Raw genomic sequence first — 23,452 nt, forward strand, 5'->3', positions numbered from 1 at the left:
GAATCAAAGTGATAGCATAATAAACTCAGACATTAACACGCAGGTATGTGTGAGCATGCATGCTCTCACTTAGGTCCACGGATATGGTCAAAATGTTGTGCTCCTGCATTGAGGCTGTGAATAATAGCTTCAGCTACTAATCACTGACATATTACGTATTCCTCACACACACCTGGTACAAAATTTACTAAGATGTTGACATTACAGCAATCCGGTCATTGTATGTCAAAAAAGAGGGGGCCTGTTTTCATCATCACCCCAGTATAGTTAGCCTTTTGGTGGTACAGTTACTCTCAAGGAGCCACAGTGCCCCCCGGCCTGCTTTACAAATCAGTGAACTTCAAATCAATACCTTACAGGGACAGCTCAAGAACAAACTAGGAGGAGGACTGACTAGCTAGGTAACAGAGGGCAGGGTGCTGGATGAGCTCTCACAGTTCAAAGTAACAGCACGAGCCGAGGGTTGCAACGTGGTGGAAGGTAAACAAACTGGGCATGGGGCTGAGCACGTGTGCACGTTCTAAACTTCTCATGCTATCGCACAACACACCACATAGAAAGGTTGTTGTTTTTTTTATGGATTTCGCAATGAATTGAATGAAGAGAGTGCTTCAACTCCTCTCTGCACAGATGAATAGTGGGCTGACGGGCCATATGGGAACCCGTCTTTCCAGAACCTTTTACTCCCACTCAGAAACATGGAGGGACATGAACAGATATGGGAATACTTGGATTGGTTGATTTAATGACAGACAGTGTATACAATGACAGTCATAAGAGAGACAACTCAGTGGAAGGACACGCAAAGAAAAATGCAGCAAATCCAGTGAAAACAACTGAACCCATAACCACGACAGCAGCTCAACGACCCAGCCTCATGACTTGGCTTATGCCAGAATTAACAGCACTGTGGGTGATGTTTGCTCCATTCACCCACTATGGAATTCTAAAAACGCCACTCTGATAACCAAGCAGTGGGCTTCTTATGGTTTTTGGCACCAATGTGCAGGAAGAGGTCCAGTGGGGGTGGCTGAAAGCTCTGACTTCCTGGCAAACCCGAGACGACCCTATGAACTCAGCCTGACCAGCCTGTGTACTTTGATATGAGCTGTTCTTCTTGAAGATTATACGCAACTGGTAGACATGAGCTTTCTCAACTAAAAGAGTTAGGAAGAACAGTTTTAATTGATTTCTTATCGACTTAATATTTGGGAATTATTATATGGGAATAAAAAATCTGGGGATGCCACTAAACCTTCCATCTTTACCACAGGAGTCTGAGCAGCTAGGACAGTCCTCACTCCCCTGCTGAACCACAATATTGATCTACATCTCTGACTAATCCCCCCAAACAGCTCCCTGGGGGCAGTGCAAATAGCCCCTACGTATAAAGGAGATTACCAATCTATAATTACTACCACACTCTTCTGAGCATTTAGCCACTTTTGAGGAGAGAAAGAAGAGAGGGAGGTTGAAGTGCTCTTAGGTCAGACATGAACAAACCACCAGAGCTAGCAAGTCAGGCCTGGGCGTGTGGTATGGAGAGCAAATGCAACCGCCGTCACAGAGTCACTCAGGGTGTTCCTCTTGGTCACACAGCTCACATTTCCAAACAAAACCAATGTCATAAAAAATGACGAGTGCAAGACAAACCTGAGAGGGGCAAGCTGTTACTTTACAACTTGGCATCACTTTCTCCCTCTGAGTTCTTCAGCTTTAACTTAGAAACGGGGAAATACTGGCCTGTCTTAACTGACCAAACAGAAACCAAGGTCAAAACAACCCCATAAACTGAAGGTTTCACATTTGCCTACTGAAGTCTCACATCCTATATGTATTTGTGTCAATATTGTGCACCTGTGACTGTTCCCACTGTGCTGTAAACTCACATGCAACACACAACAGTGCTTGGAGAATCATAACCGACTTGTTTTCGGGCCCCCCGTCACCTCTATCAGGGTTCTTGGTTTCGCAAGCAAATAACTTTCTTAACATCTGTTAGCCTCAGCGTTTTGGATGGACGCTGTTATTCAGCAACTGTTGAATATCATACAGTATTGGGCCTCAGGAATATCCAGTTTACAATGTCTGTCATAAAGCTTTTTTAGAAGACTTAAATGTCAGGACATTCCCTCTCATTTCCTCATTCTGTGTATAACACAGAAATGCTTAGTTGTTGCGTAAGCGAGTTACATAATACTACAGAACTGGGCGAAACCAGAGTCTTGGCAAGTTCTGAGGTCTTCACTTTCTTGTCTGCAATGAGGCCAGGCATAGTTTAAAGAGGCAGATACTCTGATATGCTATCAGCAGGATGGGGAAGTATCAAATCACCAACCAAGCAGGATGATGAAGTCCTCTGAAAACCAAAAGTAAGGGAGGAAAACAAATGTAAACCACCCAGAGTTACTCGATCATGACCTGCATCCTGAAAGAGAACAAACTATTTGAGTGTTATTTCTACGATGCATTAACACTAGATCACCGCTTACTGCTGTGCAGCCTCTCATAAAGGTTTGAGACTGCAACAGACAACATCATTGGTACCATAAGCAACAAGTGTGTGGGTGAATTAAATGTGTGCCATGAATTGGTAGTGCCATTTGAAACGCCGATTCAATGGAACTCATGTTTGGCTGTCTTACTGGGTGTGTGAAGTTGACACAGAGAGAGGCTATTATGTGATCATTAAGAGATGCATGCAGGAAGCAGTAAACTAAAGCTTACGGTTTTTATGGTGAAAGGTGGAACACTCTCCTACCACCAACTCGTCTGCATCAATAAGCAGTATGTTCACAGCTTGCTTGGGTGCAGACAAAAACCAACACAGGAACTAAGAAATACTACTTGGATAATAACATATCTCGCACCTTGCCATGGGTGTAGTGCAGCAACAGCTTCAAGTAATCAAAAATATGTTTTGAAATTCTATTAAGAAATCCCTTTATGCACATGAGGAAGTGTGAGTAATGAAGCATTAAAAACTGGTGATCCATCAGTTTTAAAAGCAGTCGTTAGAGGTTTCCCTTCAGGATTGTATGCTGATGAAACAGGCTTGGAGATGTTTGACTTCCTTCACAGACTCAGATACCACAGTTAAATTACACTAGAATAAGACAGGACCTATGCCTTTGGGAGATGACTGTTCACTTTCTAAAATGTAATGTAGATAAGTGGAGAAACATCTTTTCTTGTCAACACTGTCTATCAGCTGCTCTCTGCATGGTGCTGCTTTAGTCGGGGAGGATATCACGTGTTGGCCCCTCGTTCAGACACGATCAGTCAAAGCACAGCCAATCTACTATTGTGATAAGATAGTGTAAGATCACAACTTTCTTTTTGAGCAAAACAACCTGTGTTAGTTCATTCTGAACCATCTCTCTACACACACACACACACACACACACACACACACACACACACAAAAAGGATATAAAATATGGTGAGAATGACAGAGCAATGGGACAAATTACAGCTGAGGGACATATTGCAGTTTTCAGTCAGTAACAAGTCTTATGCGTAATATTAGTGTTGTTATAAAGGAGAAAACTGTCAGGCGAGGTGTGAACATAATGTGTGAAGAAGCACTAGCTGCTGTCCCTGACACATCTGCTGTACAATGGAAAATCAGCTGGCTTTAAAAATAGCTTAACTGTGACAAAGAGACAGTGAAGAGAGAGACATATGAGTCTTTTCTCTGTTGCTCTTCTCATTTGTATCTATTCCTCTCCCTCACACACACATACACATACACACACACACTTACGTAAAAATCTATAGATAGCCTGTCATCATTTGGTATCCCTACTACACCAGCAGACTGTCTAAGGGGCTAAGAGAAGAACCCGAGACATGATAGGGGATTAAAAGGCTACTTTAATCTGCTGCTTAGCTCTGGTGCTTTACTAGTTTCGTCGCTAGCGTCTCACTCTGGAGATTTCCTAGGGACCTGTCTCAGTTTCAGCAAGATAGCTAGCTCCCCCTTTTGTGCCAGCCACCAATAATATGTAACCCATTCACTGTTCACAGATCGCTCTGGTAAACAACACAATAAAGCACGACCAGATCTATATTTTATTCCAGCCTTTCCCCTTGCAAGGTAATTGGTACTTTACAGTCAAAATGTGTGTTTATCACATCATATTGTGTGTTGGTGTGCACAGAAACGTAGATGTTTGAGTGGTTCTTCTGTACTGGCCTGGCGTCGGTTGTGGATGATTGAATCAACCCTAACCACAAAGATTCATCATGCAGAACAATGCTGTGCTTTGGTGTGGAACTTTATAAATTAGAGACTAAGGATGAAGCACACATAACTGTATCTGTCCTGCCGGCTTCAGACGGCTGAGGAGATCTAATCAAATGGAGGAGATGGGTTCTATAAAAGTCAAGTGTGGATGGCAGATAGTGGTGAGAAACATCCTCTTTAAAACTTTACCTCAGCACAGAGACACATATTTTCTTGCATCTTTCTATTTTCACAGTTTGCAGTGTGCAGGACCCACAAACGCTGAATCATTAGTTGTGAGGCAGCTGATGTGAAAAGATAAGACGCGTGCAGAAATATAGGAAAATGTGCATCTCATCAAGCCTCAACAACATCCACACACTGATGTTTGTATAGAAAAGGTACAGGACCTAAGGTTCAACATTATCGACACTAAACTGGCTTTTCTTAAATTCACTAGTTGGATTCTGATCTTTAATTTCACCTGAAGGAAAATGTTTCCGAAGTGATGCATCAGACATGTTCTCAGGTTCATAATGAAATGTTGTTGGAGTTAATCACAGGCTTTCTAAAGCACACATTAGTTGGAAAAACGAGTGCTTTTAGCCATCAAGCTAACGTTGCTGTTAGCTTCCTTTCTGACAACACGCAGCACACAGACAGATACACAGACTCTTCCAATGAGTAATAACTTAGCTTTTGGTGGCTCTGTGATATTTAAGGGACCGAAGGCAGAAAACTTTGAGTGAAAAGTGTCGTTTAACGAGTAGAAAACTCCGAGCTAACCATCTAACTTAAGCTAGCTTTATCCAGTTAGCCCCTCTTACCTTTTGAGGGAGACGAGCGCAGCACAGCAACACCAAAACGCACCACAACCGGGTCCGACCGCTCACTGTCCAGTCCATATTATCTGGTCTCAAACCGGGGTTGGGGGGGGGGCAGACAGCTGGTCCGGACGGCCGAAGACTACATATGAAAAAACGTGATTTTGGCTCACAACCAAGATGTTACGTTATATATTTTTTAAAAACGCTGTTACGTTCACAGGCATTTGGGTACCAACGTTAGATCCGCTTCTTCCTGAACTGAAACTCGTGGGGGTTGGACTTTGGGATAGATATCCACACCGAGTGGAGGAGGGGAGCTGGAGAGTCGGTGTGAGCCAATGAGAAAAGACCCGACACACACCGGATGTGGTATAAAGTACATCCGGGGGGAGACGTTTTCTGCACAAGTCCGACCCCTCCCTTTGCGAGCATGCTTTCTGTAGCCAGACCAGTCGGACTCGAAATATTTGCATTTAGCATGGCTGGAAGGAGATTATTAAGTGCATGTTTTAGGTGCAGTGTTGTGATTCACGACTTGAGTTTGCAGAAGAAATGACTTCCCCCTAGATTGAAGTCATGAAGGTGAATATTGGAGCCATGTGACAAGGCCGCACCGGCGCGGAAATGTGCTGGTAAGTTTGACGTTTTAAAACTAAAATGGCAAATGCATTGAGTTATTTTCCTCTTCATAACAGTATATTGTGCTGTCCACAGGCCCGGTAATAAACCCGGATCGATGCGGTGTTTTTGAGGCGGTTGCACATTCACACGTGGGCTGGAGGATGGCGTACTTTCAGATGAAGGTTGGCCGAGGCCTCTTATGACTTTATGACAGTGAGTATTTCTGGTAAAATCTCTTTTAATCTTCCTTTTGTTTTGAGTTCATGAATGATTATATCCATGCGTTAGACTTCTGATTTGCAGATGAAGTAAACATATTCTGACTTGACTCACACACACCAGTCTGTGTGTGTGTGTGTGTGTGTGTGTGTTCAATAAATTCACTCAGACATGTTTTTATTTGCAGGATTGCAGGAGAGGATTGATTCCTGGAATAGCAAATGGGGAATAAAGTAAGTATCTTGAGTGAGCAGAAAGTGTTCTGTAACGTTTATGAATGATGATCATAATGCGTTAGACTTCTGATTTAACACTGAAGACAATTTAGATCTGACATAAACCACATCAGGTCTTTAATGGATGGTGTTTCAATAACTGAACTTACTCAAAGTTGTGTTTTTTTTTTTTTTTTTTTTTTCTGCAGAGCTTTGACTGCAGTGCTCAAGAAACAGAGGCACTACTGGAAATTACAATGTTACACCATGATTCTTGGGTTACATGTGTTTTTGAACCAGAAGATATACATACACTTATTTTTCTGGATGTAACAAATGCCCTGTATGAATAAAGCATTTTTCAACAAACTCTGTATTGTTTTCCATTTGTATTCCACTTTTACATGCTGTAACTTGATTTTTAGGCACTATACTTTCAACCTGAATGGCCTTTTCCTTGGCCATTCACACGGGTCAAGAGTAGTGCAAGATCATGTCTTGTCATAACTGGAGCTTCTTGGCAATTTAACCAAGTCTCTCTTTTAAAGCAAGATACACTCTAAATACAGTTCACAGCAATAAGGTGTGTAAAAGAAACAAATGGATTTGGCTTTTGCTGTGCTGCTGAGATTATGATTAATATACAATTAAATCTAATGAACAAAATGCAGCCTGAGGTAATGGATGTTTTATAACTGCATATATAACCATATTTTAGAGTCTGCAAAATCTATAAGATACTGAGTTTATCAACTTTTAGTACTAGAACTATTTTGATAAACTTGTTTATGATTTTGAGTCTTCCTGCTTGTTTAATGTAAGAATTTGCTGCTTTTGTTTAATGTCCTTGTAAATTGTATCTTTTAGTTTTGGCCTGTAGGATGGACAAAACAAGATGTCACCTTGGATTCTTTTATAGACTAAACAATCTATGAAACAGTCAGCAGATTTATTGTTAGTGAAAATAATACTTAAGAACTCTGATTTACGCAGATGTGGGTCTGCTGTTACTCCTTTTCTGTTACAACTACAAAGCCACACAAGCTCTTTCCAAGCAGAAGGTTTTATTGATCCACAACGATCAGAACCAGAACATTCTGTGACATCACTGAACACAACAGCAATGTTTTCATATTTTCATCACTGTGCAAATGAACAACACCAAAACCTGTGAAAACAAAGGGCATGTCTTGACAGACACCGTAATGGCACAAAGACATTTTTCTCTCTATCCTCAACTGATGCAACAAATGTGGTGGCTCACTATGGAGGAATGTTTGATTATTTTAAAGGCACTTTCTGCCTCATACACTTTGCCAACACACACATTTGAACATAAAACATGTAAAATAATAGTCACCTATAAAGCAGCCGGATGTCTTGGCAGATTCGAAAGTTACTGTTCTAAGTTTATTGGTGTTATTCGGTACTGAAAAAAAAAACATCAAATCAATAAATAATTCAACAGAAAAAAGAGCATTCATAAGCTGGATGTCTGCTGACAACGTTAAATAATATGGCTAATATCCAGTATGTTATTTATTCAAATAAAACCATGTTAACAACAGGGGTTCAGTCTCCTGCCCCTGCAACAAAACAGAAAAATCACTCCCTGCAGATTATATCTCTGTCTAATGAATTTCCAGCTACAGTTACCCAAACAGGTTGTACATCACTGCAGTGGCCTCAATTGGAGCACAAGATAATGGACCAATTTCTTATTTATCACCATTTACCTCATACAGTAGCCGTCAACAAGGACTGAAAGATTGCTTAGGCAATAAAAAAAACAAAATTATTACTTTTGCTCAACTGAATATAAAATGAAAGGAAGTCTTGGAGCATGTTTTGCGTAGAAGCACGTCGTAAGTGAATGAGCTATTCCTCGCACAGCTAGGGAGCCGCATTCCTATTTATACATTCATCAGACCTAGGCAATGTTCAGCTGCTGTGTTTGCAGATATGCTTTAACTCACCACCCTAAAAGTCAGTTTTAGCTCTAATCCCTACCACACGGTTTAAAGCACACAGGCTGTATGTTATGATAGTGTCCACCTTAGATTTAAACTGACCCAGTATCTTCGATGGACACAGAGCCATTGATCTGTTTGCATATAAGTGCCAGGCGGCTGGCACAGGCAGCAGTGTGGATGCGTGGTAAATGAGTCTTGATTTCCCCATAAATGTGTATTGATGAATGCAGGGGCTTTCAGCAAAATCATCTCCAAATTTTCTCCCTCAAACATTTGCCCACTCAGACACACACATACACACTCTTTATCAGTGGCCTCAAAGTTCTCGCAGAGTTATGGCAAACAATAAACTGCTCGATTAGAAAGGTTGTTTACACTGTACAGCTATCATGTTCGGTGCAGCTGTACATCACAGGTATTATGGTTCTTCTGGTTGAATCTGATGGCTATTCGTCGATCCACGCACATTTGTTAAACGGTCTCGACATGCCCCATGTGTTTTGTTTCATCAGAGAATGAATCATAATGTTTGATTGGGTTACAATCTATGAGTCACAATTCTCATTTCGTTTCTCCTGCTTTCAGTCGCCACGGATAATCACAAGCTTCCCCAATACTTCCAGTTTTGTGAGTGGCCACAGACCGGTGCAACAATGGGACCGGAACATGGATAAAAATATTAAAGAGTGGGCCCGGCCCGTTGCTGCACCCGTGGGTGTCCGAGGGGAGGGAGGGGGGGTACTTGCCATATTGCCATGGTGATAAAATGTCTTGTTACACACTTTGAACATCAGTCTTCACATGTCCGAGGCCTCAGACTCCTCGGGTTCTGGGTCCTTCAAGGCATCATTTGTCACAGTAACCAAGTTGGCATTTGACCGTGTGTCCATGGCAGAGTGCATTATGGGTAGCCATACATCATCCATGTTTGGCATCACAAATATTTTCTGTAAGAGGACAAGCACAGACATAAGCACAGTCATTTAATTACAGCAATGAAAGAGGAGGACACTGAAATTTGCATGTTCAAAGACTATTGTGAAGGGAATGGAGCAGAAACTATTTATTAATATGCTTTTGTAACTAAAAATATATACCAAATAAAGATAATGGCAAGAAAATATATCTGTTAACAAGAATTGGAGAAAAAAGAGACCTAACATACAACATCCCATGTGCATCCAACCTGTCATTGTTATGTCTAGAAACCAGTGAAGCCTGAGTTAGGCCTTTGTCGAAAGCCACATGTATATACTCACTCACAAATGACAACAGTGTGCACAGCAGCACTGTATTTTACTGCAGGCATGGTTGAGAATAGGGGTGATATGTAATAATAACCCCCCAGAGGAGTCAGGCTGGGATAAATGTAGATGTGTGGTAAACCTGACAGGGACACAGTAGTTTGCAGGTGTGCCTCAGGGTGGTTATCTAACAGCAGGCATATCATTACTTTGGATTTATATGTGAGGGGTGGGAAAGCCACAGGCACACTGCTTTGAAGTGTATGTAGGTAGGCAGCCATAAATCAATCCTCTTTTATAACCTAAATTCTCACCCTAAAACATCTCCCTTTGTCCTTGAGAAAATGTTTAGCCTCTCTGTCAGGCCAACTGAGGTTAAACACCATGGATATAACATCCCCTACTAACTATTGACAATGTAAATAAACTGTATTTATGATTAAATATTTGCATGCACAGTTTCCTGTCTTTCTCAGTGTATACCTGGAACTCCTGGTCCAGTTTCTTCTCAATCCAGTCTGTCACATGAACTAAAGTGACCTCCCTCTCACCCAGTTTAGGCCGTGCTTTCAGCTCTATGTGAGGCGGGCTCCGGAAACCATACCTGAAAGCCAAGATGAAACACTGATGGTAAAACAAAATCATATTATGTCATATAAATGGAACAGTAGTCTGCAGGAATAGGTTCTCAGAAAAAAAAAATCCTATTTCACAACATACATATACAAATTAAGGTCATGACAATGCTGTAGATCAGTGGTTCCCAACATTGTTTGGCTTGTGACCACTTAAAATGAGGCAGTGTTTACATCTGACTTTCTCATCATAGGTTAGGGCTTCAGTGTGTACATGAAGAATAAGCAGTTCAGACAAAGAGTAATTTTTCCCTTCTAAGATGGTTTAATTTGAAGGATTTCTAGAAAGAATTCACTATTCACAAGAAGAAAATTAGGGAAGAATCAGAAGAATCCTTCTTATTCTTCATCTGGTGATTTTTCTTAGTATTTGCTAACAAGCTGGGAGTCACAGCTATACATGCTGGTGAAGGTGATCATTATTATTAGATATTATAATTAAGCTTATAAAGTGTACATTGTGTTCTTAAGGATTTAATACTTAACATCTTCAATGAAAATACATACTTTTGTGTCCTCATTTCCTTAAATGTTAAGTATATTTAGTTCACTGGTGATTAAACATTTGTATTCCTTTACTGTATGCATGCCTGTATTTGCCCAGCAGAGGGTGCTGAGATATATTCTCAAGGATTCCCTGACTACATCCTACAGTCTTCAATGCACTCCTCCCTGGAAGTGAACATACCATATCCTATCCGTGGGGGGAGGTGGGATATTGACAGCCAGCGTCCCACGGCACTCTTGCACCTCCACAGTGAGCAGCAGGGGCGTGTTGGATACCTCCTCCATCTTCTTCTTAATGAACTCCGTCTCCGTGGCTTTCTGAAAGTACTTTGACTTGGCTATCTTGTCCACAAAGCGCATGATCTTGCTGGGCCTGTGGCCTCCCACATAGCTACGTGAGCAGAGGATGGAAACAGAGGAGGAGGAAGATGAGGGGAGGCAAGGAGTTAGTCAGGTTCATCATTTATTCATAACGTCATCTCTTGCTACTCAGCACCCACGATGGAGGGGAGTGACCGGGTGCTACATTAAATCAGAAGCAAGCTTTCAAATGTGTGGGAGCGGGTAGGTAGGTGGGTAGGTGGACTGAAAGGGCAGATCATTCTGCTTCAACACATCAGTGTGAATCTGTTTCTGTCCATTTTCAGTTCAGATGTGTGATGGTATTGTTGTAAAGAGACATTTGCTCACCCCTCGGCTCCAGGAAGAACGGCTTTATCGCTGAGTAGTTCTGGGGGATCCTCTTCATCCGATGAGCCAGCACTAGACGACTCCTCATCGCTGTCTGCCAGACAGTATGTCCGTGGCCTGGGCCTGTCACACACACACACACACACACACACACACACACACACACACACACACACACATAAAAACACTCACTGCTGCAAAGTCAGGCTCTAATGGCTTTGCAAAGAACCATTAACAATTAAAACTAATTCCCATTAAATGCATCCCCGCTGATAAAAAAAAATCACAGGAAATTAATCTCCAACAATTCACAAACAAAACAAAAATCCAGAACAAAATGTGTTGTTTCAATGACAGGTGTCTATTCCAAAACTCACCAGTCATTGGACAAATCCACAGTGGTAAGCGTCCAGAGAGAGGATTAGTGTATTAATAGAAAGGAGGAAGAGCCAAGGGTAGGAATTGTGAAAAACAGATACACTATGGTTCTACATGCAAATCTACCCAATTAACATCCAGCTCAGAGCTGTTTGTTTAGCAAAAGAGTTAATCCTTCAGACATCCTATTCTGGCCTACTCGCTGAGAATGTATTATAAGACAATGAGAAGAACAAACGTGACGTAAGGACAAGCTGTGAAGGATCGCTCTCAAATATCTGTAACACATTTTAAAAGTCAGACTCAGCTTCATGAGCATCATTACTAACTGTAAAAGAGAAAATCACTAAATGTAACTGAAAAACCTCACCACTCTTTTCCATGCTCCCCGAGCCCCTCACCCTCCTTCCCCAGACGGGCCAGGTTCATCTTGGTCTCTAGTGTCATGAGGAAGGAGCCCGAGTAGGAGATCTCCAGATCAAACCACAGACCTGGACACAGACATGTGTTTCAGTATTACAATCGTGTTACTTTACATCAACAATAACACCACAGCAGCATAAAAAATTTAATTCTGATTGCTATTTCTGTGAATCACAAAAACCTCCTGCCTGGTGTCTAATTGCTGTGAGGTCCCCTGCAGAGCTGCCAGGAAGAAGACCTATCCACTAGCAAACACTGAAAAGGTCAGTTCTAGGGTAGCGGTGCCTCCTTATCAGCTCACTTCATCGGGTCTACTTCCTATTTACACATCACACTTTTCAGGAGGCGACGGGCAAACAATTCGGTTTTCGATCCCCCTGCGGTTTGCTCATTGAATGTTAACCTCTGCAGCTGATAAGTGTTGCTTATTAATCCTCTGCCTCGCTCCTTCCTCCTCTTCATTTTCCATTCTCCTAAAATGCTCATTGATTTGTATGTGTGTGGCAGCAGTGTCAAGGAGAAGCTAAATGACAGCATTAAGTCAGGACACGTTAGACACTGTCTCATTGTCTAGAACACGACACACAGGAGGGAGAGACAGTCTGGAGTACCTGATTAATTTTGGAGGAGTCGATATATCTGCCCCACTGACATAAGCATGTGTGCTTTTCTATGTAGAACTGTGAAATATATCATAACAGCAATATTATATGAGACAAGATATTGCCTTGAATCTACGTTATTGTAATATATAGCTTATATATAGCTTGAGGTATAATAAAATTAGTATATTTAACTTGCTCGGCCATCATATCTGCCTATATGCCTTTTATCCATTCTAGTGGTGTTGCTCAGTTGGGCAATTAATTTAGGTTTTTCTTGACATATATTCCATACTTCATATTTGCATCTTTATTCTGTTTACTTTTGTGGATAACTTGATTTTTGTATCTCCTTATAATGCTTATTCTTGTCTTCTACAAGCCTCTAGGGTCTTTTTTTTATTCTCATCTGATTCTACTGTTATTTTATTGTGCAAATAAATCAAATCAAATATCCCAACAAATATTGGATGGATTGCCATACAGTTCTGTGCAGGCATTCGTGGTCTGAAGAGGAGGAAGGGTAAGGGTTAGGGTTATTGTTGATATTTTTGATTTGGTTGAAATGTCTCTTAAGATGGATTGGATTGCAGATGGTGCTCAGAAATGTCTCTTAAGATGGATTGGATTGCAGATGGTGCTCAGATGATGAATCTTTGGTAACCTTTCCCCTGGTGCCACAACTAGGTTTACATTTGTGGTTTAGAGGGAAATGTTTCATTATGTACTGTATATACACATTACTACTACAGTTTATACATTTTACTATTACTCAGCAGGCTACCACAGTATTAGATTTTACTTCATATTTTATTTCTATATTTTAGCTGCTGCACTATTTTATGCCTTAGATTGTAACTAGATCTGTTCCACTTATGTGATTAGAAGTTAGAGGGAGCTATCTATGAGGGGAGGATATCTAAGAATTTCATTGCCAGTGACTGCTTCACTGTAATTGTTGTGTACATGACAGTAAAACAACTTCAACTGTACTGTGTGATAATTAAATGTTAGCGATAAACTATTATGAAAACATGGATGTTTAAACTGTACTGACAACCATTATATACATATAATAAACACTTAATGTGTAACCATTCATAAAAATGGCAAATTTTTCACATCTAAATTGCCAAATACGTTGATTCTGTCACTTCGTTCTGGTCGTATTACATTTACTTCACCACGACTGCTAAATCAAAAGTGCATTTTACACCGCAACTTTGATCACATTCAACAGTTAGGTTTTCTTTACAATAAGCTTTACAGTCTGTAGACTCTATCTTTTTCCTCCAACACTAACATCACCCACTCCTATTTGATGTCCAATGTTATCAATTGTCTACTAGAATTGATAGTCATGGTCACAGTCTCATTCTCAATGTCTAGGTGAATGTCTAGTGAATGAAAAAAGGATTAAATCAATAATGCCGAGTTCTACTCTACACAAGCTTGTGTGCATTCAGTAGTTCTTGGAGCACAGTATAAACATTATAAAATCAAATCATGTCTTCCTAACATTAAAAAGTCAAGAAGCACTCTCGCTCTCCTTATCATTATCACAAGAGCAAAGAAATATATGCAAGATTATTTAGAAATTAGGTGTGTTATTATCGCAGCAAATGCATGCTGTTTGTGCAGGTTTACAGCGCAGCCGTTCCCTAAGGACTAATTATGTGCTAGGATCAACTGATGATGCTTTGTGAGTATATTTCTGTGGGCGTATAGGTTCAGACAGAACACATTAATGAGCATTGCAGACTCAGCCGTGGAAATGTGGCTGACAGGAAAATGACTCATGACTGGTTGATTCAACTGAATAGCAAAAGGTATTACACTGTCAATGCTCTTATATCTTTAGACGCAGGATCAAATTAGACTAGATTGTCTTTGGACAAACCCTAAATATTAAAAAAATTAGGCCAGAAGAATATAATTATGGTAACTTACTCATCTCTTGCTCTGCATAAAAGCACCACTATTGATTGAAACACACCACCCACAACCTCTTCCCTTCTTTTCCCCTTCTTAAGCTTCTCTTTTCTCATTTTCTCCCCTAATCGGCCATCTTGGTAGGAATTAATACACCTCACATCTTTGTGTCGAACCAGTCCCTTTGCTAGGGCTCAAGGCAGGCGGCAGGCAAGGTGAGTCAGTGTTTCAGTAATGGATGAGGAGACGTGAAGTTTAATTACTGTGGCTTAATAGAGCGAGGCACACACAGGGGCTAGACTCCCAAGCAGAGAGGGAGAGAAGGTTGAAGGGAGGGGTAAACATCTTAATCCAAAGAGAAGAAGAACAATGCTTAGGGAAGATGGAGATGAAGAAGATGGCTAGATTGAGGGGAAAAGAAAAATTATGGTGCGTCTCGCTATTTTGTCAGAAAGGCAAGAGGAACAGCCTGGGTTATAATGAAAGATAGCAGTGGAAGAGACCATCCAGAACACTGTGAAAAACATGACATACCTAGTGTAGCTTCTCTTCCTACCTTGGTGGTCCACGGAGGGTGGTGAGGCATGTAGGATCTTGGGAATGGAAAAGCCCATGTCTAGCTCTGTCAAAGTCAGCTCATTCATTACATATGGCAGCTAAAGACAAAACAAATTAAATACAGCCATCAGAGACACACAATTGTCTCTTGAACTGATCAGATTTAAAAACAATTCAATCTGATTTGTTAGTTATACTGTAGATATATATTTGAATAAGCTAGTACCAGTACCCACCCTGATCTTACTGAGCTTCATTTGGATCTTTTTGGAGACCACATTGGCCCAATACTTCTCTCCCAGAAAATCCCAGAATATCCTTCCAAGAAAAGCATTGACCCAGGCCTCGGGCTCCATGGTCTCCTCTGAACTCCTGCGTATCTGAAGGACACACATACAGGTATGTACTGTAGATTTTAATCTTCTTGACATAAAATTAAGCTAGTAGGTTCTGGTCAAGTATAATAATAGTCTACATTAAGCCTAGATTTGCGCCAGGCTCTGTCTCCTTCCGTGGCCAGATCAGATCATAAGCTTGCGGTTGGGCCCCTTGACCTCCTGGGTTCAAATTCACAATATAAACTCAAACATAATTACAACCAGATTTTGACACAGGGCCCCTCGACACTGCATGACCACAAGATTAAAGGTACTCTGTGGAGCAAAATTGCTTGCTTGTTAACGAAAAGTGTAAATGGAATCCATACAGCGTAAACACATTCTTAAAGAATAAAATCACCCAGGAGGTTGAATGGTCACCTATCTCAAGAGCACAGCCAGAGCTGCCAACACTACTGTTTTTCCTGGGTTTCTCCCGTATTTCAAGGCCATCTCCAAGCACCGTCCTTTTGCTGTTTCTCCCGGAAACTCACATGAGTTGCATGGTCCTCCAACTTTATTATGTATAATCCTCATACACGGATCCATAAGTACTGTTTGTCTGACGTCACCCAGATTGCCAGATCATCTATGAAACACAATCCACACACTACATACAATTTCAACCCATCTGTCACCACAACCTGATTCCAGAGGAATGTGCACAGCTTCATTATGTGCAGGTGTGACGGGTTGGGCCAGGTAATATAACATTAACTCTTTTCAAAATGTCAGGAGACAGGATGGCGTTCCAGCTAAGTAATCTAAATACAACTACAAATTTAAGCAGAGTTGGACTAAATGCAGTTTCTATTCATATCTGCTAGTCACCAGGATAGTGGCCGTGCCTTCCCTAGCTAAAACTAATGAAAACATACCATTTTTGTTGACAATCTCAATCACAATCTCAAAACACAATGCAGAATGGAGATAACAAGAGTGCTAATTAAAAAGGTGTAAATGCAAATGCTGTGGATCACATGTCACTATACAGATAATGTACCCACACGCAGATCATATGTTAAAACAAAGTGTAAATGCCTGTGTTGACGCATTAACAAGTTTCTATTGTGCATTACCACCAAGTAACAATACAAACAAAACAGGGGCCCACTAAAGAAAAACCTTTTCCATCCTTGTGGTCAGAAACTCTAAAAAGCTATCTTATTGTGCTTAAGAGGTGTTATACAAATCTACAATTAATTAAATTACCTTTGAACAAGTGACATCATCAGGGGTCCTAAAAGATTTTATTCAGTATTTCACATTCAATTCGGTTTCCTACCTTTTTGGTAGTTTTGGGGCTGCTCTCGGGGCTGTGCCCGGGGCTCTCAGTGGCAGTTGGGCTTCTCGGTGGTGCCTGGGGGTTGACGTATTTAGCCATGTAGACATTATAGTCCAACAGCATCTTCTGCTTCATCCCTCCACCAGAGGCACAGGAGAGAGCTGAGGAGGTCTCTCGGTGGCGAGACTGAGACAGCTCCTCCAGGCTCCCCCGGCTGCTGCTCCTGCTGTCAGCCTCCAGGCCTCCACCAGATTGCGTGCTGCTACTGCGGCTGTGGGAGGGCAAGAAGGCTAAAAGTGGAGGGGAAAATTAAGGGGAGGTTAATGTGATACAATTAGGCATCGACAACATTTCAGAGATTTTAATCAATGCATCATATGTCACATGCATAATGCAAGACTTTAGATTAGCATCTATTTTTTAATATGTTTTCACAACATACTGCAACACTCTGAATAAGCATGCTTTACACCAGATGACACACTGCATCATCTCTCTGACTCACATTAGCACTGAAATAGTCATTTTTCAACATAATTGGTATGTATATCCACAAAACAGCTTGATATTTAAATCATCTTTCCAGTAATCCTGTTCACCCTGCACTGCCTTTATCACTGGACCCACACAGTGCTAGTGTTTCCCTTATCCTCTCAGGCTTATATCTCACAGTGGAGACCAATACTATAATATAGTGCTTCTCTGTGCATGTAATCCTGCTGACCCATTCACACTCATCTGTTCGCTCAGTTGAGGGGATTGGCAGTCCCTAAGCCGGGGCTTATGCACAGATCTGATGGCTGTGCAGTTACATACCCAAGAGAATAGCTATTCTGACTGTGGAAAGTGATGTGCGTCTGTGCAAGTACAATATGTGTGTGGAAAGGGTGAGAGAGACAGATAAACCCATCTACTGTGCATGGCTGTTTGCATCTCGGTGGAAGATACTCAGTCTCAAACTCACCACTCTTGCAGACGCCAGACAGACTGCTACCTCTCGCCTCTGACTTCATTCGGGACGCCAGAAGAAATCTCCGGAACCATTCTTCCTTTTCCCGACCTGTCCTCCCAAACAGGTAGATTGTCAGGTCCCCCCCTCCAGAGGTTGGTCTTTTGGGTTCCTCTGATGATCCTGATACTTCAACTTTCTCGCATTTGTCCGTTCGTTCTAGCTTCTCGCCCAGCCCTGCTAACTTGTCCTCCCCAGCTTCAGTCTTCTCTCCCTGGGCCTTGGACATGAAGTCCTCCTGCTTGGCCAGCTCAACGCAAATGGGGTACTTCTTGTTCCAAACTCTCTTCCTAGCCAAGCTTTGCGGCACCAGTTGAATCTATGGTGACATATACACCAAGTTCAAATAATTAAACACATGAAGATGATGAAGTTGTTGTTTTTGCAGTAGAATGCCCACATTGAATAAGGACACACAAAAAATATTGTATAGCACATTGAAACTGCAAATAGTATGTGGCAGACTTGCCGCAGGGTGTGAGTGGCAGCAACTGGGGGCTTGAAACATTTTGAAAATAGAAACCCCCCCAAAATGCAGGCAGGATTACAAGTGCAGATGACTCATGTATTATGTGTTTATATGTATCTAACCCAAAGCTCAATTCGTCTTTGACCAGCAATTTAAGAACATGTCCTTTCTTTTGTTAATGACAAAAGTAGCCGGCATAGTAGCTAGCATTTGCCATCATTCACTGTTATACAGTATGTTGTAATGCTACTTGCAATTTTGTTTCCATTCAAGCATAAATTCTTGCTCCGGCCAAACACAAACACAAAATATTAGCATCACATGGTTCTCTTCTGGAGGACTGTAAAACAATCAGACCTTGACTGTGAATGCATGTTTGGGGACACTTTTATGTGTAATCCACATCCTGTATCCTGTAAATGCAGACAACATTCAAGACAGAGCAAACATTCTCAATAATGGTGGTGAAATGACACTTTAGGGAGCCATTCAGTTCCAGAAGAAGGAGACTGGGGTCATTGCAACATGAGGACGACCATAATGACTCCTTTGCTCCATGATACACTGACAGGAGAAATGTCTTCTTACTGTCCTGCCTTCAGATATACAAAACCACAGAGTCAGCACCTAAATACACAAGACACACAGTTGTGTGTACAGGGTCAGTGACCTGTGATATTCACTCCATGTTTACACACAATATGTGACTCTGAGTAGCTTTGTCACTGAACATGACCTATTAGCAAGCATGCACTCAGGCAAAGGCAAATATGAGGGGACGTGTGCTTGATGTCACTATTTGTTAAGCACACAAATACACTGGAGAGACAGCAGAGACACACACACACACACACACACACACACACACACACACACACACACACACACCCCCCCACCACACATAACACATTAATGCCCCCCCACCCTTATTTTGTCCTCCTCTCACACACTCACTAGCAGACACAGAAACACATGACAAAGCATTTCACCAACTCTCTTCACCCACACACACCCACAGCCAGCCCACCTTGCTGTCAGTCAGGTCATAGATCTTCTGGCTGATGTAAGTGACGTCAGGTTTAGGCTCGTTGTGTGTGGCACGGCGGGAGATGTTGCGGTTAGGCTTCGACAGGCGCAGGACGGAGCCCTCTAGGCGAACGTAAACAGAGTGGGTCAGGGTAGCGTGGTACATCTCTGGGTCGTAGTTGTGGATCTCATTCATCCAGCCCTGAGAGATAGAAGCGGTCGAGGAGAAAGAGTTTTAATTGATATACACACATGTCAGACTCCTAGTCAGACTCTCTAGAAACTGTTTAAGATTCACAGTCATTCAGGGGAAAAGGACATTTCGCAAAAGTAAGCAAAGGGCAGGCAGGTGTAATTGAAAGAAAACTGAACTTGGTGTTAAAGATGTTTTGCCACTAAGAGGCTTCATTAGTTAATGTGGAAGCACTGAATAGAGGACGAACAATACTGGAGGCTTGAGGCTGACACAGATATTGATATATTGAGTTAAAAATAAACACATATCACCCAATTTTCTTTTTTTTATTCATAAGCACATACCATTCTGTTTTTAATATATTTAATGGCAACACATCTTTGGCATTCTGTGTTCTGCAATTTCCTGCTACTTATCAGCCAACATATGTGCTAATAATCAATATACCATCATATAATTTCCTGATATCACAATGTATTATAGAGCCCTACTCTTAAAGGACCAGTGTGTAGGATTTAGTAGCATCTGGTGGTGAATAACATGGACTTGATACCCAACCGTATAGCGGAACCTACGGTAGCTGCAAAACTCAAAAAACTCTGTCTTGAGCCAGTGTTTGATTTGTCCATTCTGGGCTACTGTAGAAAAATTATGGACTCCGTAGAAGAGGACAGGTCCACTCCCTCTGTAAAAAACTGTTCTTATGTTATTATACACTAATGAAAACATACTTTTGAATGTTATATTCCATTTCTGCCAATATATCATCCTAAGTGTTTACCTTTAGCTTTACAGCATAAAAAAAAGGGATGCCAACATTTTCTCTGCCAACTGTGGTCATCAATAAACCTCCTTGCACTATTTTCTACAATCACAACCAAATTCCATGCCAGTATATTTTTAAAACAAAATTCTTGCACAAAGGATGCAGTGGCAAAGTTCATACAACAAAACAAAAGATAAAGTGGCACATCTGAAACACTGACTCTTTGTTGATCCTCAGAGGAAGACAAAGATGAAAATAAAGAGAAAGAGGAAAGTTTGTCCCCACTTCTGTTGCCCTGCGCTTGTGTGCTCCAGGGTCTATCGTTCATGTGCGTGTATCACGTTCTGCACAACCACAGAGCTCCTCTTTTGGAACAACTGTGCCCTCCAGTCATAAATATCTCCTGTGCAACAGCTTGGTACCCACTAAGGCACAGACACATACAAGTACATATGCTTACATAACTCTCTCAAACTAGTAAACTGGGAGAGCTTCTGCATCACTGAGTGAGGTTAACTGAGAACAAGGGGCAAATGTGGTGGCACTCTCATTCAGATGTTTGGTTCAAAGCTAAACTAAACTGTAGCTGTCACTGAAGAAAAAGTGTAATATAAGCCCAATTGTTACTGGTGGCCCCCACGAGGCTGTATGGAGTTTAATTCTCATCCAAACTCCCACCTTATCAGTCCCAAAGGAGGCTCTGAGAGCAAAGCCAATTCAATTGAAACAACAGGGGAAATTTCAGTGCTTGGCAAGTGTAAAATGTGGTTAAAATGATAGAGCAAAGAATATATAGTCTAAAGATACAACAATAAGCTCTTGGAGACAACAAACCTACCTACTCCAATTTAACTTCTGCTCGATAGTAAACAAAATAAAATTGGCATTCTGTGTACTATTTGGTTCACTCAGGATGGTTTCTCCAAGGCATGGTTAGATAAATGCCATAGTCACATATGACACTGACGTTATCAACTACACGTAATATAATAATAGGTTATCTTAACTCTTGGCTATATATAAGAAAGTATTTTTTGCACATTTGTCTCTTTTTATACCAAGGCAAATTCCTTACGAACAAAACACGCAGCTTAGGTATGCATTTGATAATGTTGCAGCAGAGCCAGAACACCTGCTAAAAAAGCCAAGGTCTTTGAGAGAAAGATTAAAAGCCTACATAGAATTTGGGGAAACAAGTTTACATTCTGAAGTCATATATCAACAGGCCTAAACTTGGCCCCCAATCCTGTGCTTTGTCTCACCTTGAAGATTCCTGGTTCTTTGATATCCAGCTGAGACACATTCCACTGCTCTACCCTTCGCCTCCCTCTTCTTGTCTCCAACGAAGAGCGTCGAGGAGATGACAGCCAAAGGACCAGCAAGGCCAACATGAACCCAACTACTATCCCATGCACCACCACACATACATAGGGTGGCACTGGAAGGATTAAATACCAGTACACCAACTGTGCCAGCAAGATGAGGCCAGTCACAGGCACAGCCTCCAACTCCTCCTCCATTTTCTCCTCTTCTTCTGTGTCAAGTTCACTACACAACCCAGTGCTTCCAGTATGGGGCGGCCGGGACCCAGGTCGATCCCCATCTGGTGTTTCTGTATCGGTACATAACTCAAAGTCTTCACTGTACAGTTCACAGAAGTCCTCGTCTTCCTGTCGAGCTACCAGGGCCGACATAGAGCAGCGTCCCAGAGTGATAGAAGGAGACTTGGGGAAAGTGGATGAGGAGGCCTGGGCGAGGGCTGGGACTGGTGCCAATGATGGGAAGGAGAAGAAAACAGAGTCAGGGCCCTTGCCCGTGGGGGTTTCCTCCTCTTCTTCCCCTTCTGCCCCTTCCTCCTCCTTGATGCTATAGTTGTTGTTACCTTCTGTGTGTCCATTTACTGCTGTCACTCCACTGAGCTCTGACGCACTGGAGGACAGTGATTTGGCACGATGAGTGGCACTTCCAACAGCTCCCATGCCAGACTCATCCCCCATGATCTTGCTAAAAAGCTGCAGGGGGTCTGACATTACCTCTGACAGCCGCCGCTTGGTATCTTCTATCCTGGCCTCCACCTCTTGGACCTTGAAGAATGACCTACCATCTGGGGACATGATGGGGGAAGAGGGGGCTGTTTTGGAGTCTCCACCTGCATGAGTGACAATGACAGGGCAGGAGGATAATCGAGGCTGGGAGAACTGTTTGAAGAGCTGCATGTTGCGAGGTGGAGGCCGCTGGGATGGCTGTACTTGCTGCTGCTGATGAAGGTAGTGATGAAGAGGCCCTTCTTGATGTTCAGCCTTTGAAGTGTCGGTGGAAAGAGACTTCACAAAAGATTTCATTAAGTGACGGTGGCGTGCGTGCGATGGCGCAACGGTGGTAGGCGCAGGAGTGGGTTCTCGAGACTCAACATCATTTGACAAGGATCTGACCATGCTGAGGAAAGGTTTGGAGGAGGACAGCACTGCAGACTTGCCGGGGGAGGAGGAACCAGAGCTTGTGGAAGGGGGATTGGCTGAGGGTCGGTCAGAGGGCCAGGAGGAGCTAGCAGGAGGGTTAGAGCTCAGGTGGGAAGGGGTCGAGGTGGGGATAATAGTCATGGCTGGAGAGGATGTATGTGGATGAGGGTCTGAAGGGTCCACAGAGACGGAGGAAACAGGGAGCACAGCAGCTCCTGAGGATGTCTCCACACCAGCAGATTCAAACAGCAGTTCTTCTTTTGCCTCCAAGGCAGTGGCAACAGACTGCTCCTCGGCCCTTGACTCTTCTGGACCTTGAATTCCCCCTGCACCATCAAGCCCAGATTTATCTCCAGCAGATTCAACAGGTACCCCGTAGAGCTCCTCTTCCTCGTCGTCTTCCTCCTTCCCCAGAGCAGAGAAGTGGATGGTGATGGTGTCACGAGAGAGGGAGCGCTGCACCTGCAGCTTGGGTCCAGGGGCGTGGCGAGGGGGAGGAGTGTCAGCATGCTGCCCACTTCCCCTGCTGCTGCTGCCCTGACTGCTCATCACCACCCTGCACAGGGCTCACAACCTGGGAGAGACAGACAGAGACAGAAGCAGCATACTGTTAATAACCACGGAAACAGTGAAACACTGTTACAAAACATTGGTGTGGAAAAGGGGGTTGAGAAATTGCAGTGCCTATCAGCAACATGATTAAAAAACTTTTGAGATCCCCACATGCCCTCTGTGCACACACAACCATACACAGGACAGAAGAGAACAGCCTTGCAGCTCTTTATTCATCCTAATGTGAGTAGACTGGACAGG

At 42.4% G+C, this 23,452-nt stretch overlaps 2 protein-coding genes and 1 long non-coding RNA gene across 10 annotated transcripts in view; 1 reads left to right on the forward strand and 2 right to left on the reverse strand.

Annotated features, from left to right (window-relative positions):
• Nucleotides 1-5,326, reverse strand: part of ern1 (endoplasmic reticulum to nucleus signaling 1) — a 36,403-nt gene extending 31,077 nt beyond the window's left edge. For 3 of the 5 annotated variants that reach the window (XM_051388899.1, XM_051388901.1, XM_051388898.1), the window contains exon 1: nucleotides 5,056-5,325. In XM_051388899.1, coding sequence (XP_051244859.1) covers nucleotides 5,056-5,133 — 78 coding nt within the window. In that variant the 5' untranslated portion in view covers nucleotides 5,134-5,325. Of the gene's footprint in view, nucleotides 1-5,055 lie in introns of all 5 variants that reach the window. The other 2 variants (XR_007882069.1, XR_007882068.1) reach the window with 1 other exon arrangement.
• A 104-nt stretch (nucleotides 5,327-5,430) lies between these two features.
• Nucleotides 5,431-6,479, forward strand: LOC127356861 (uncharacterized). Its single transcript, XR_007882070.1, has 4 exons — nucleotides 5,431-5,687; nucleotides 5,770-5,889; nucleotides 6,083-6,128; nucleotides 6,320-6,479. It is a non-coding gene; the product is annotated as an uncharacterized LOC127356861 (long non-coding RNA).
• Nucleotides 6,480-7,157: 678 nt separating this feature from the next.
• Nucleotides 7,158-23,452, reverse strand: part of tex2 (testis expressed 2) — a 31,053-nt gene continuing 14,758 nt past the window's right edge. For 2 of the 4 annotated variants that reach the window (XM_051388894.1, XM_051388895.1), the window contains exons 3-13: nucleotides 21,443-23,213; nucleotides 19,220-19,420; nucleotides 17,679-18,042; nucleotides 16,715-17,004; nucleotides 15,289-15,432; nucleotides 15,051-15,150; nucleotides 11,908-12,028; nucleotides 11,160-11,282; nucleotides 10,651-10,860; nucleotides 9,811-9,931; nucleotides 7,158-9,030 (exon numbers count right to left, since the gene is read on the reverse strand). In XM_051388894.1, coding sequence (XP_051244854.1) covers nucleotides 8,881-9,030; nucleotides 9,811-9,931; nucleotides 10,651-10,860; nucleotides 11,160-11,282; nucleotides 11,908-12,028; nucleotides 15,051-15,150; nucleotides 15,289-15,432; nucleotides 16,715-17,004; nucleotides 17,679-18,042; nucleotides 19,220-19,420; nucleotides 21,443-23,188 — 3,570 coding nt within the window. In that variant the 5' untranslated portion in view covers nucleotides 23,189-23,213 and the 3' untranslated portion in view covers nucleotides 7,158-8,880. Of the gene's footprint in view, nucleotides 9,031-9,810; nucleotides 9,932-10,650; nucleotides 10,861-11,159; nucleotides 11,521-11,907; nucleotides 12,029-15,050; nucleotides 15,151-15,288; nucleotides 15,433-16,714; nucleotides 17,005-17,678; nucleotides 18,043-19,219; nucleotides 19,421-21,442; nucleotides 23,214-23,452 lie in introns of those variants that run through there. The other 2 variants (XM_051388896.1, XM_051388897.1) reach the window with 2 other exon arrangements.

This window comes from Dicentrarchus labrax, unplaced genomic scaffold (assembly GCF_905237075.1).
Source record: "Dicentrarchus labrax unplaced genomic scaffold, dlabrax2021, whole genome shotgun sequence".
NCBI classification, from domain to species: Eukaryota; Metazoa; Chordata; class Actinopteri; family Moronidae; genus Dicentrarchus; species Dicentrarchus labrax.